At 33.5% G+C, this 12,353-nt stretch overlaps 1 protein-coding gene across 1 annotated transcript; it reads left to right on the top strand.

The window, feature by feature from the left end:
- The first annotated feature begins 377 nt into the window (after positions 1-377).
- Positions 378-5,771, top strand: LOC126706737 (branched-chain-amino-acid aminotransferase 6-like). The gene is made up of 10 exons (XM_050406271.1): positions 378-590; positions 1,900-1,951; positions 2,260-2,440; positions 2,731-2,907; positions 2,996-3,127; positions 3,891-3,980; positions 4,609-4,725; positions 5,024-5,119; positions 5,289-5,401; positions 5,527-5,771. The coding sequence occupies exons 2-10, from the start codon at positions 1,920-1,922 to the stop codon at positions 5,639-5,641; spliced, it is 1,053 nt and encodes a 350-aa protein (XP_050262228.1). The 5' UTR covers positions 378-590; positions 1,900-1,919; the 3' UTR covers positions 5,642-5,771.
- The last annotated feature ends 6,582 nt before the right edge of the window (positions 5,772-12,353 follow it).

Here is a 12,353-nt window from a genome sequence, read left to right as displayed (position 1 = left end):
CCTCAATTCACCTGTCAATATCATGTCTGATCTCGTCAAGACATCAACTTTATCCATTTTTATTTTCACTTTTCATTTCCCAAAATTTAATCTACACCACACTTTTTAAAACAATCTCTACCACAAGTCAGCCACTTACTCTTTTATTTTATTTAAGTAGCTGCAGCAGTCTATAGGACCAACATTATTTTATTTATAGATACCAAACTAGGTAAAATAAAAAAGGGTTGCCAACAATGACTTCTTCAACCATTTGCTATTTGCTTTTTCCGTTGTTGTTGAAGATGCACGTACCAGACAGAAGTAGCTGCAGCAGTCTATAGGACCAACATTATTTTATTTATAGATACCAAACTAGGTAAAATAAAAAAGGGTTGCCAACAATGACTTCTTCAACCATTTGCTATTTGCTTTTTCCGTTGTTGTTGAAGATGCACGTACCAGACAGAAGTAGGTAAAAGGGGTTGCGTTTTGGTTTTGATCGGAGAAAGGGTATATAAGAAGGCTCCAGTGTATTTACCGATCAAAACAGCCATTTTTATCGTTACCATATATATATTCTCTCTCGTACACGTTCGCTCACTCCATTGGTATGGATTTATCAGTTATATTTGCATCTTGTTTAGTTTTTGACGTTCCATGGCAACAACTAACAATTCTGTGAATTTGATCTCTAGCAAAGAAGATTATATGAATTTTATCTCAGTATTGACCAACTTCACTATGTGAACATGTCGTTTTTATTCTTTTTGGCTTTGAAAACTCTTCACTGCTCCACTTTGTTTTGTACTTGTGATGATAGGCTTAACTTGATGGATTTGGTTTTTTCCTCAAAAGAACACACTATGGTTCGAATTTTGGTTGCATGATTCCTTCGACTTATGGTTGCAAAAGAACAAAAAAAATGATTTAGTATTGGTGAACTTGGTTTTTTCAGTGAAAAAAAATGGATTTTTTTTATTAATTTTCTTCCCGAATTTATATTTCCAGTCATAATTACATTAAAATAACAGTAAATTTTTCTTCCCATAATTTATTTATTGAGTTAATCATTAATTGTTATATTAATTGAGTTAATTTATACATTAATGAAAGAAATATATTTCTTCCCACCATTTGAATTAGATATTTGTATTTTCTCAAAAAAAAGAATTAGATATTTGTATGTATATTTACTAGAGAGAAATATATGTTATGTAACTAGAATATAATAAATAAATCTATACCATTTAAATTCCCTTTAGCTTCCTTTCTCTCTTACACATCGTACGATTCAGTACATGAAACATATATTTGTGTCAATTACTTGTTATATTTTCATTTTCATTTCAGAATAATGTGAAATTTGGCTATATAAATACAAATACTATATATTTGACTCAAATATTAATTATTAACTACTTAATTGCATATTATTTGTTAATATATAGATGATTATGTACATACATATATATATATATATATATTTACATATGAAAAATTAAGAAGTAAAACAATTTTGAAATATATATATTGGCCAAAATATCGATAGATTTTTGGATTTAAATTTAGCTATCCGAAAACTGCAATCAAACCATCCTTTACCTCCATTTTCCATCAATGAGATTAACTATTTTAGCCTAATTAACATTTTGAAATGTATTGAAAAATGCAAAATAAATACATGAATTATCAAGTCATGTTTAAGACTGAAAGCCTATCCTTAGCCTTAGAAAATATTCTGAAATAGCCAAAGTAATCACCATTAAGTTCTTGTTTAGATTATTGATGAATATAAAGCTAGACAAGAAAAAGCTTCGCGCTTGATATGATTAGAAAACCGTGCCGGGGCTTCAGCTGCTTTCATTTTTAGTCTAATGCGAAATTTCATGACATGAGTGACTGTTTTCTTGGTTGCAGCTGAGGCCAAGTTTGCGTCTATGGCTTCACCCACTCAAACCAAGAGTAACAGGTAATACAAATAGCTTTCAGTTAAAAATTACATTGAGCAGTTTGACAAAATTTTATTAGCATTTTTTAATGCTGGAAGTTGCATAAATATGCTTCTTGCATCAAACTTAGTATATAGTATAAACATATATACCTTGGTGTTTTCTTTACTTACATTTCTTCTGGTGATTCGTGGTCCTTTTAATATATTGTGTATGCTTGAATAATAATTATCATATGTATCATATATAAGATACAAGGATCAAAGTGAATATATTTGTAAAATTCTTCCCTTTCTTTTGTTTGAAAAAAATATATATAAAACACTAGTGGAGTTGAAAAACATGCCGATATCAACTGGGATGAACTTGGATTTGATCTAGTCCCAGCAGATTACATGTATGTCACGAAATGCGGTAAAGAGGAGAATTTTACCAACGGAGTCGGAAACATTATTCCCTATGCAAACATTGCAATAAGCCCATTTGCCGGAATCTTAAACTATGGACAGGTGAGATCATCTTTGATTATGCAGAGGAATATCATACCCAATTGTATCATTTGGCCGGTAAACAAATGTACTTTTGGTCACATAAAAATAAAACTCATTTAAATGTACATATTTACACAAAACAAGATTCTCTTTATTTTATTTGAAATGGAGATAATTCATTTCATGATTAAAATTTTATTTTCTACATAAATCTGACACTGAAATATGTGTTATGTCATTTAAAATACTAAATACACTTTTAAATTTGTAATATTTAATCTCTGAATCATCCACTGTCATTTCTTTAGGGATTGCTGGAAAGTCTAAAGGCATACAGGAGAGATGATGGTCGTGTATTGCTCTTTCGACCGGAACAAAATGCTCAACGCTTGCAGATTGGTGCAGAGAGACTTTGCATGCCATCGCCATCTATTGAGCACTTTGTTGAGGCTGTAAAGCAAACAGTCCTGGCCAACAAGCATTGGGTATTAATTCCCTTCTTGTCTTTTATTCCTCTAAATGTCTCAACCACAATTTTTGAATCTTTAGAAGTTAGTATTTCATGAAATATAGGTACCTCCCCCAGGGAAAGGTTCGCTCTATGTTAGGCCATTGCTAATTGGAAGTGGGCCTGTACTGAGTTTCGTAACAGCACCGGAAATCTCATTTCTTATACATGCTTGCCCTGTTGGAAATTATCACAAGGTGGGTTATTAGCTATGCTTATTTTGCCTTAGTTAATAGAGGAAAACTATACTGTACCAATATATACCTAAAACCTCTCTAATAACATTTTGTTGCAAGAAGACACAGTCAAAGAAAAAAATTCTTTTTGTAACGGGTACAGCTGTAATGTCTCTTACAAGAAAATGAGACCATATGAGACTCACCTCAATATAAAAGGCATTACCCATATTCCGATTACACCTAATATCATCAACATGACTATAAATTTATGCTATTGAAAATAAAATATAAAATATAAAATAAAAAAAAAGAGGTCTTTTTTTGCATTTTATATTAGATTGCTATATTAATTAATAAGTAATATGAAAATCATAACATTTAATTTTCTCAATTTCATTCATAACCGATGGCATAGCTGGATGCGATTGGAGTATTTACTTGGATCTACTACTGACACCATTTTTAGTGTACTTTAATCACAATAATAGGCCAAGCCATATCGATAGAAATTGTGAAAAATGTTATCTCTAAGACTTCTTGTAATTAAAACTTATTTTAACAAAAGTGAATATGCTTATTTACGTACAAGATAGCATCATATATAACATAAAGAGAAGGTAACTATCAAGGATTGAAGAATTTTCAAGAGCTAAATTAACGTTAATCAACTATACTAGTTTAACGTATCAACATGTCTTTTATAATACCTATTTTGAGAGGTTGCCTTCACATACTATAATGTTGGGTTTTTTTTTTCTTTCCTCCCTATATAATATAATAGGGTCCCTTAAACTTGCTTGTGGAAGATAAGACCCATCGTGCTACTCCTGGTGGAACCGGGGACATCAAGACCATCACCAACTACTCACCGGTAATCATAACTTCTTTCAGGTTTTTGCTTTAAGAATTCTACTATTCTAGAGCTTCCTGTGCGATTAATGCCTCCGAGTAAGGTTTTTAGTATTTTTATCTATATAGAAAATTTAATATAATTATAATTATACAAATATACATTAAGAATGAGTCAATAAAAAACTTTACCCTTTTTTTTTCCTGCATGGGTTCAGGACAGGAGGATCCAGTGCCAACTCTAGGCCTAGGCTTAAGATCCCACTAATTTTTTTTTTAAGTCATAAAATTTAAAATGATAATTAATTTTTAATATATATATATATATAAAAGTGGGTTTTACATTCTTTTCCCCCTTCCAAGAAAGCCCCAAAATATTGAGACAATAGAAATTCAACACAAATAAAACCCTAAACTCTTCATAAAAAAAATAAAATAAAATAAAGTAAAGAGTGTGCTGAATATTATTTAATTGATATTTAAAATACGAAACAAATTAAATTAAATTAAATAAAACAACTAAAATTTATCACCTTAGACATCAAAATGGTTTATCTACTTGCCACGTTATCAAGTAAAGGGTTTCATTATGATTTCTTGACTATACTGATGATCACTTATGCGCAGAAGTGTTCCCTTCCATTATGTAGGTATACAAAGCAATAGCTCAAGCAAAGGCCAGAGGATTCTCTGATGTCCTATTCCTAGACGCGGTGACTAAAAAATATATTGAGGAGGTTTCATCTTGTAATATTTTCATTGTCAAGGTATGATATTTTCGTTGTGATATTTTATCGGAAGCAATATTAAAAATACTACAAATTTTATATCTTATAAATTTATGAGTCAGTTTTTATACACATAATAAAAAAAATATTTAAAATAATTATTTATTATATTGTTGATGAGACACCAACAATTTAGAAGTATAGTTTATTTATGTAACTCAAGACAGATGGAGAATACAATAAAACTGAATTTGCTAAATCATGTCAAGCTTAATCACATGTTTTAATCACACATTATTTCTCAGAAATGATTGTATTTACATAAATTATGTTGTAGGGCAATGTTATTTCAACCCCAGCAATTTGTGGAACAATTCTGCCTGGCATCACTCGAAAAAGTATCATTGAGATTGCACTTGGCTTTGGTTATCAGGTGATTATTCTTCTCCTATGATTGATGTACCAAGTCATACATGTTTGTAATGAAAACATTCATTGCATTCAAAAACTATTTTATTATAAGGTATTCACCAAAGTATTAAATTTACATATTTCAAAAATGATTACCATGAACTGATTAAAAATGTGCCAATTTTGTTCAGGTCGAGGAACGTGTCATTCCATTGAAGGATTTGTTTGATGTTGATGAAGTTTTCTGTACTGGAACTGCTGTGGTTGTAAGTCCAGTTTCTAGTATAACCTATGGGGATAAAAGGTAACTATCAAGTATCAATTCAGTTCATTTTCATAAATATTTACAGCAATGTATATGTCTTTTCCTTTATGTGTATATATGAGGACTAGGTCTTATTGGTTTTGGTTACATGGCTATGCATGCAGGGTTGAATACAAGACTGGAGCTGAAACAGTGTCTAAGAAACTTTATGATATGTTAACTGGGATTCAAACAGGCCGTATTGAGGACAAGATGGGATGGACTGTCGAAATTGATTGAGCCTTCCCTCTCATTTGTGGCAAAACCTTGTTTCTATTTTTTTTTTTTTTTTTTTTTAATTTGGACTAGAATGCTGCATTTCTACAGTTTATCAAATTTTATGACTTCAAAGGGATAGTTTTATTTCTTCCATTTTTCTTCTCCTTCTCGTATCATGTGGTGTTGAATTATTGTAGCCTTTTGGTCCTAATAAAAATATAGGCACTACCAAAAAAAAAAATATTCCTATAGCCGCGTTTTTAAAACACGGCTATAGCTCCTAAAAACGTGGCTATAAAGCGATTTGGCCTATAGCCACATTTTCAGCTGTGTCTAAAACCCGTAACTATAGGACATACTCTAGACGATTTGGCCAATAGCCGCATTTTTCAAATGCGACTATAGGGGACAGCTATAGCCACGTTTTAAAAACACGGCTATAACCCTTTGTTTTTTTTTTTAATTTGCCAATAGCCGCGTTTTAAAAATGCGGCTATAGCCTCTTTTTTATTTTTTTTTTTTAAGGCCAAATGGCTAATGCATATACAAACACTACTATAAGTTTTACAAATGCTACTATAGGAAACCTGTCACACACTAAATTCCAGCTTGTTACTTGTTGCATGCAACAAATAACAAGCCAGAATTTTCTCAAATATCAAGCTGGAATTTTCTCAAACCTATCACAATGTTGATTAATCAATCTTTAAGGAATATGGGAAATTATCAATCTTTAAGAAATATGGAGTTCAATACAGCAACAAAATGGAGGAAAGTTTAGAGTACATTTGACACAAAAAGATGCAGCAAGCATCAACACATGATTTTGAGATACCTCAACTGCAAACATTGGGTATGCACATGACTATCCCTAACCTTCCTATGGCTATCCCGGATGCTTCTAGGGATGCCTTCCCATCTCCAAGCTCTTGTCTACAAGTGGGGCACCGGTTTTGTACCCTTGTTTTACAGGTAAAACACAATGTATGTCCATTATGGTACTGCAAAAATATAAAGGCAACAGTCAACTATTTCAAACCAAGTAGAGAACTAAGAAGAACATAAGTTACTTCATATAAAGAAAACCTTGACTTTTCCAAAATTGAATGCTATGATCAAAATATACAGCAGCTAGAGACGCTCTTAAAAACAAGATTAGTGAAGTTAGACAACTTTTCAGCACTATCAAATGTGATCTTATATAACTTCTATACTTTCAATAGTTTTCTAAGAAATGATAGTCGCTTGGAGCAAACAAATTAAGGATTAATATATGGGAGTGAAGCATTGCATCTTTCAAGTATTGGTGCCTAAATTTGTTTAATATGTTACAATTAAAGTGGGTGCGTTTATATGTTCCTAAACAACTTAGCAAACTCTTTTCTTTTCTCTTTTATCATTTATCATTCTAATCACCTAAGAAGACAAACTCATCAAAAGCACCACAATCTCAAAAGCAATGCAAATTCCATAGAATACCCAATTCATGTTTCTTCCTAAACAACTAAGCATACTCGTCTTTTCTTTTTTTATAATTCTAACCAACTAGGAAGAGTCTATAACTTCACTCGGAAACAAACTCATCAAATGTAATACAAATTCCATAGAATACCCAAGTCATGTATCTCCCTAAACAATTCGGCAAGCATATATTTCACTCAAAAACAAACCCATGAAAAGCATCATACACTCAAAAGCAATATAAATTCCATATCATTCCCAATTCATGTCTCTTCCTAGACAACTCAGCAAGTATAAACTTCACTCATCACTCTTAAACAAACCCACTCGAAAGCAATACAAATTCCATTGAATAACCAATTCATGTTTTTCCTAAACAACAACAAAAACAACCCTTTTAAAATGCTGATATACCTGCAACTTGTCAAGGTACTGAGGCTGACCATGGCCTCTCTTAATGGTCCTAGTGAGCTCCAAAAGCCTGTAAGCAAGCGTAGACTTGCCATGATCAACATGAGCAATAATGGAAAATTTCCTATCCAACAAAATCGCACAAATGAAACCAGCAAAAAGTACTAAAATAACAATAAAGAAAAAAAAAACCAAAAACTACGAAACGATATTTATATATTTCAAACTTACCGTGAGAACAATGCATGGCTTCACTATTTAATCCTCTTAGACTCTTCTATGTTGTTAGAGCATCAATGTAGCTGTCTACATGTACAAGAGATTCAACTAAAAAGTTTTGTTCACAAAAAAGTTTGTCAATCTTTGAATGGCATGATTAACCTGTCTACATATCAACCTGTCTATAATATCAAAATAATATTCATGTCTAAAATATTCCTTCACGAACAGCCAAAAAGTAATACAAAATAATGTCATTCAATATCCACGAGGAGTCCTCATTTAGATGCAGTGTTATCCTGAATATATTAAACACATTGTATTAGTAGCACATAACAATACATTGCAATAAACACACAATTTTCATTAAATTAAATGAAACATTTTTAGTACCTAAGAAGGTAGTAAAGAATGCAGAAGTGGGCTAAATTGGGCTAACATTTCTTTCATGTGCAACATTATTTCTGCCATTTGCTCTTTATGCTTTGCATCTGATTGGGCTAGTGCTTCAGTGAGTTGCTCCTTATGCTACGCATCTACTTCGGCGAGTTGCTCCTGATGCCTCTCCTTTGAATGGGAAGGTTGGTCCATCACAGATCCAACCAAAGTTTCCAATTCAGTCATCTGATGGGTCGTTTTGCTTGACGACGATGGAGTCGATATATAGCATAAAAGGTTGGACCCATTTCTTCCTAATGGGAATGGTCCAAAACCCACCCCACGTACACGACCACAGCGTTCTGCACCCATCACTTGAGCAAACGCATCATCTTTCGACCATAGGATTCCTTCACCACGCTCCCCTCGTAGTGATCTGCCCCCTTGAGTTAAAATTTGATTCATCTTAGCCTGTTTTCACACAAGAACCAAATAACATATTACTTGCTATAAACAATACACGCACAAAATACAAAAGAAATAGGTTACGATATAGGGCTTACAATCTTCTCCCACACTTCAGGATTAATAGCATCTCCATCTTTGGTAAAGTATACTTTTGCAAAAACATCTACATGCTCCACTGTTGCCCCACTTTCTTTTGCCTACATCATATTCAATAGTCTCATTACAATAGTGAAAATTTATGTTGGTTATATGAAACAACAATCGACAGCCAAACATAGCAAATGGAATTTAGGACATAACATGTAATATAATGTAAAATAAAATAAAATAAATCTAGATTATTACGTTAAAAAAGACAAGTTTTGTTGTTTTCTTTATGCGAATGCTTAGTATCAAGCAGTTTTCGGTCCCAACACTTTTAAAATCCATTACAGTTAGTTGTGACAGTGGCTGAAATGGTCTCTAGCTAGCCCCATCCCAAAGTTCTATATATTGCCTACTACCACAACCCAATTTCCTTCACTCAACTTCCTCACATTTCCTCTCTCTCACTTGTCTTTGCTATCAAAGCTTCAATTTTTAATGCAATCAACTTGTCTCTCCTGACTCTTTGCTCCATTTCATTTCTAACTAAAAGGCTCACTTGTGCTAAAACAACACACACAACCAATGTTACAATTTTACAGAAAACTGAGTGATATCACTCAAAACTCATTACATCCAAACAAGCTCTAACACACTTTGTAACGAGATTACAAGTTACAACATTGTTTCCAAAAACAACATTTGCGAAAGCTCTAATGCCAACTTTAAAACAACATTTACAAGTTCTTATGGCAAGGCTTCTAGTATTATGTAACTACTAAACAATCACTGTATATTAATAACAAGTCGTTAATCAATACGATGCACCGTAAACATAAAGTTCAAGAATAAAATATTTATATGTGATACATATAAATATATATATATATATATATATATATATATATTACTAAAAGTTGAAGCGTAGCGTTTAATGCTGCTGCTCTCACGTTGCGCCACATCAACTGCCACATCATTTTTTTTTCTTTTCTTTTTTAAAATATAATTTGTCCTACAATTTTAAAATGGTTTTTACAATTTTCGGCTCTATAAATGCAGCTCACTACTTATTTATTTACTTCCACTATCACCCTATAATAAATTCAGCCCACTACTTATTTATATACTTCTATTATCACCCTATAATAAATCTGTATAATTAATCCAGCCCACCTCTTATTTATTTAGGGGTTTTTTTTTTTCAATTTTCTTATAATTGTTTTTAACATTTTTTTTTTAATATTTACACTTCTCCAACCTTTCTCTCTCCCTTACAATTTCATCTCCCCACTACTTTTCCAATCTTTCTCCCTCCCTTACCTTTTCATTTCTCCACTACCCTCTACATTAATATCATTTTTCCTCTTTCCCTTCATCTTCCTTTATTTTTGTCTCTTCTTATTCACACCCTCTTACTATAACTTTGTCACTATTTCTTCTATTCTATACATAGTTTTCCCTCACAAAAAGAAGGTTCCCTCTCTCTCTCTCTCTCTCTCTCTCTAAATTTTTTGGTGGATTTTTTTATTTTTCTTGCATCTCTACTTTAGGTTGATAATTTTTTATATTCTTTAAAACTCTATTTTGGTTTAATGCAATTTAGTTTTGTTTTTTAAATTGTGATTTAGTTTTGTTTTTTAAATTGTTGTTGTTGTTGTTTTTTTATTTATTTTTTATTTTTTATTTTTTTTATTCTCTTTGATTGTTAAATGTTATCCTATTGCGTTCTAAAGAATTAAATATAGTATATAAAAATATAATATTATTCTATTACATAGCATGATTTGGATAATTTAGTATTTATTCTGTTACATAACATGATTTTTTATAGTTCTCAATTTAGATGTTAAACTATGAGACTTTACTAATTTTTGTTTATTTTCTAATCCTTTGTAGTGGACAAAGTACTCTTAATAGTTGTATTAGAAGTACTCTATAATGTTATTTATTTAAAGAAAAGTAAAGGTTAGCCAAACGAAAATAATCGGATAGGTGACAAATTTTAACTTTTGCAATTTTATTTTTATTATTATTATTTTATAACAATGCATATATAGAAATTTAATTCTTGGATTTTGCTAATAATTTTTTATTTGATAATATGTTTTGGGCGGCTAATATTGGTTCAATTAATCATTGTTAAGTTTTATTAATTTTTTTTAGTTTACGTTTTTTTGGTGTTTTGGATTGTTCCTGAAGAGGATAAAATATGAGCCTGACGGGCCTATGGTAATGGGCCTGACGGATAGGAACTGTTGGGCCAGTGTAAAGATGATCCAACGCCCGAAGGCCCATCGCCGAAGGACATAGTAAGGGCCCATGATCTAAGATCTTTATCACTCATTGCCTAGAAACGCCCTAGAATTCCAATATGGAAATCCAAGCACAAGGGTGATTCTAGAAGACACGCACGCTGAAAATAGATCTCCTCTATAAGGAAAACCTTGCTCACCACGCTCTGAAAGACTTGAAGTAGAGTCCCATATGGAAAAGACTTGGACACCAAGAAGGAAAAGCCGACTCTCTACTACTATAAAAGCCCTAACACCCACGCAAATCAAGGTACGCATAATTTACCCTCTCTAACACTCTAAAGTTGTGAGAATAATTCTAACTTGACCTTCGGAGAGTGTTTGGCTGGCACCACACCGGTGCTCTCTAAGGTTTTCTTTCGATTTTTTTTGTTGTGCAGGTTCGCTTTGAGTCGCGAGTGTTGTGTGACCTATTGGTGATATTTTCGGCATCATCAGTTGGTGCCGTCTGTGGGAAACGTAGCACATTATCGCTTCCTAGACAAAAGAGTTACATGGTACTCACTCACTCAATGGCAACCACTAACGACGTTCAAGAAGAAGAAGCCCCTACGACTGCTCTTGAGAGACAGGTCAGGACACTCGCCACAGCCGTGGAGCGCCTCACCAAACAAAACCACGACCTAAAAGAGCAACTGAACCAGAAAAATGCGGCGACCAATAACCAAGGAGCGGATCAAGAAGGGACCAGCGCCGAAAGGAGGAATCACGAAGGACCACAGGAGAGCAACGCCCCGAGCAGACCAGTACGACGGGACACTAGCATTCCTTCTCTGGCAGATACGGCTCCACCACCCATCATCGCGAAGATGCAGGCGATGAAGGAACAGATGGAAGTGATGATGAACGCTCTCAAGGGACGAGTGTCTAGTGATCTTGACGACCTTGTCAACCGGACTGACTCGCCATTTACGACAACCGTCGACTCCTTCCCCCTGCCAAGCAAGTTCCACATGCCAAATATGGATAGTTATGACGGGGTCCAAGACCCTCTAGATCACCTAGAGACCTTCAAGACTCTGATGCACCTTCAGGGAGTGGTAGACTCGATTATATGCAGGGCCTTTCCTACAACCCTAAAGGGCGCAGTAAGGATTTGGTTCAGCCGGCTAGCACCCAACTCCATCAGCACCTTCAAGGAGCTAAGCGCTCAATTTACTACGCACTTCATTGGAGGACATCGGTATAAGAAGCCCACAGCTTGTTTAATGAATATCAAGCAGCGAGAGGAGGAGACATTAAGGGCCTACATATCACGCTTCAATAAAGAGGCGCTCTCGATCGACGAAGCCGACAACAAGATACTGGTAGCAACATTCACGAATGGGCTGAAGGGGGGTAAGTTTTTGTTCTCCCTATACAAAAACGACCCAAAGACCATGTCAGAGGTGCTTTACAGG

This window comes from Quercus robur, chromosome 11, assembly GCF_932294415.1.
Source record: "Quercus robur chromosome 11, dhQueRobu3.1, whole genome shotgun sequence".
Lineage (NCBI taxonomy): Eukaryota > Viridiplantae > Streptophyta > Magnoliopsida > Fagales > Fagaceae > Quercus > Quercus robur.
This window is presented reverse-complemented; position numbering and strand designations above follow the sequence as displayed.

What these genes read in the sequence shown, in the direction of transcription:
- LOC126706737 (XM_050406271.1), top strand. Translation starts at nt 1,920, where the DNA reads ATGGCTTCACCCACTCAAACCAAGAGTAACAG. An exon ending in GAATCTTAAACTATGGACAG is followed by an intron (nt 2,441 to 2,730) that starts GTGAGATCATCT and finishes TCATTTCTTTAG; the next exon opens with GGATTGCTGGAAAGTCTAAA. An exon ending in ATAACCTATGGGGATAAAAG is followed by an intron (nt 5,402 to 5,526) that starts GTAACTATCAAG and finishes CTATGCATGCAG; the next exon opens with GGTTGAATACAAGACTGGAG.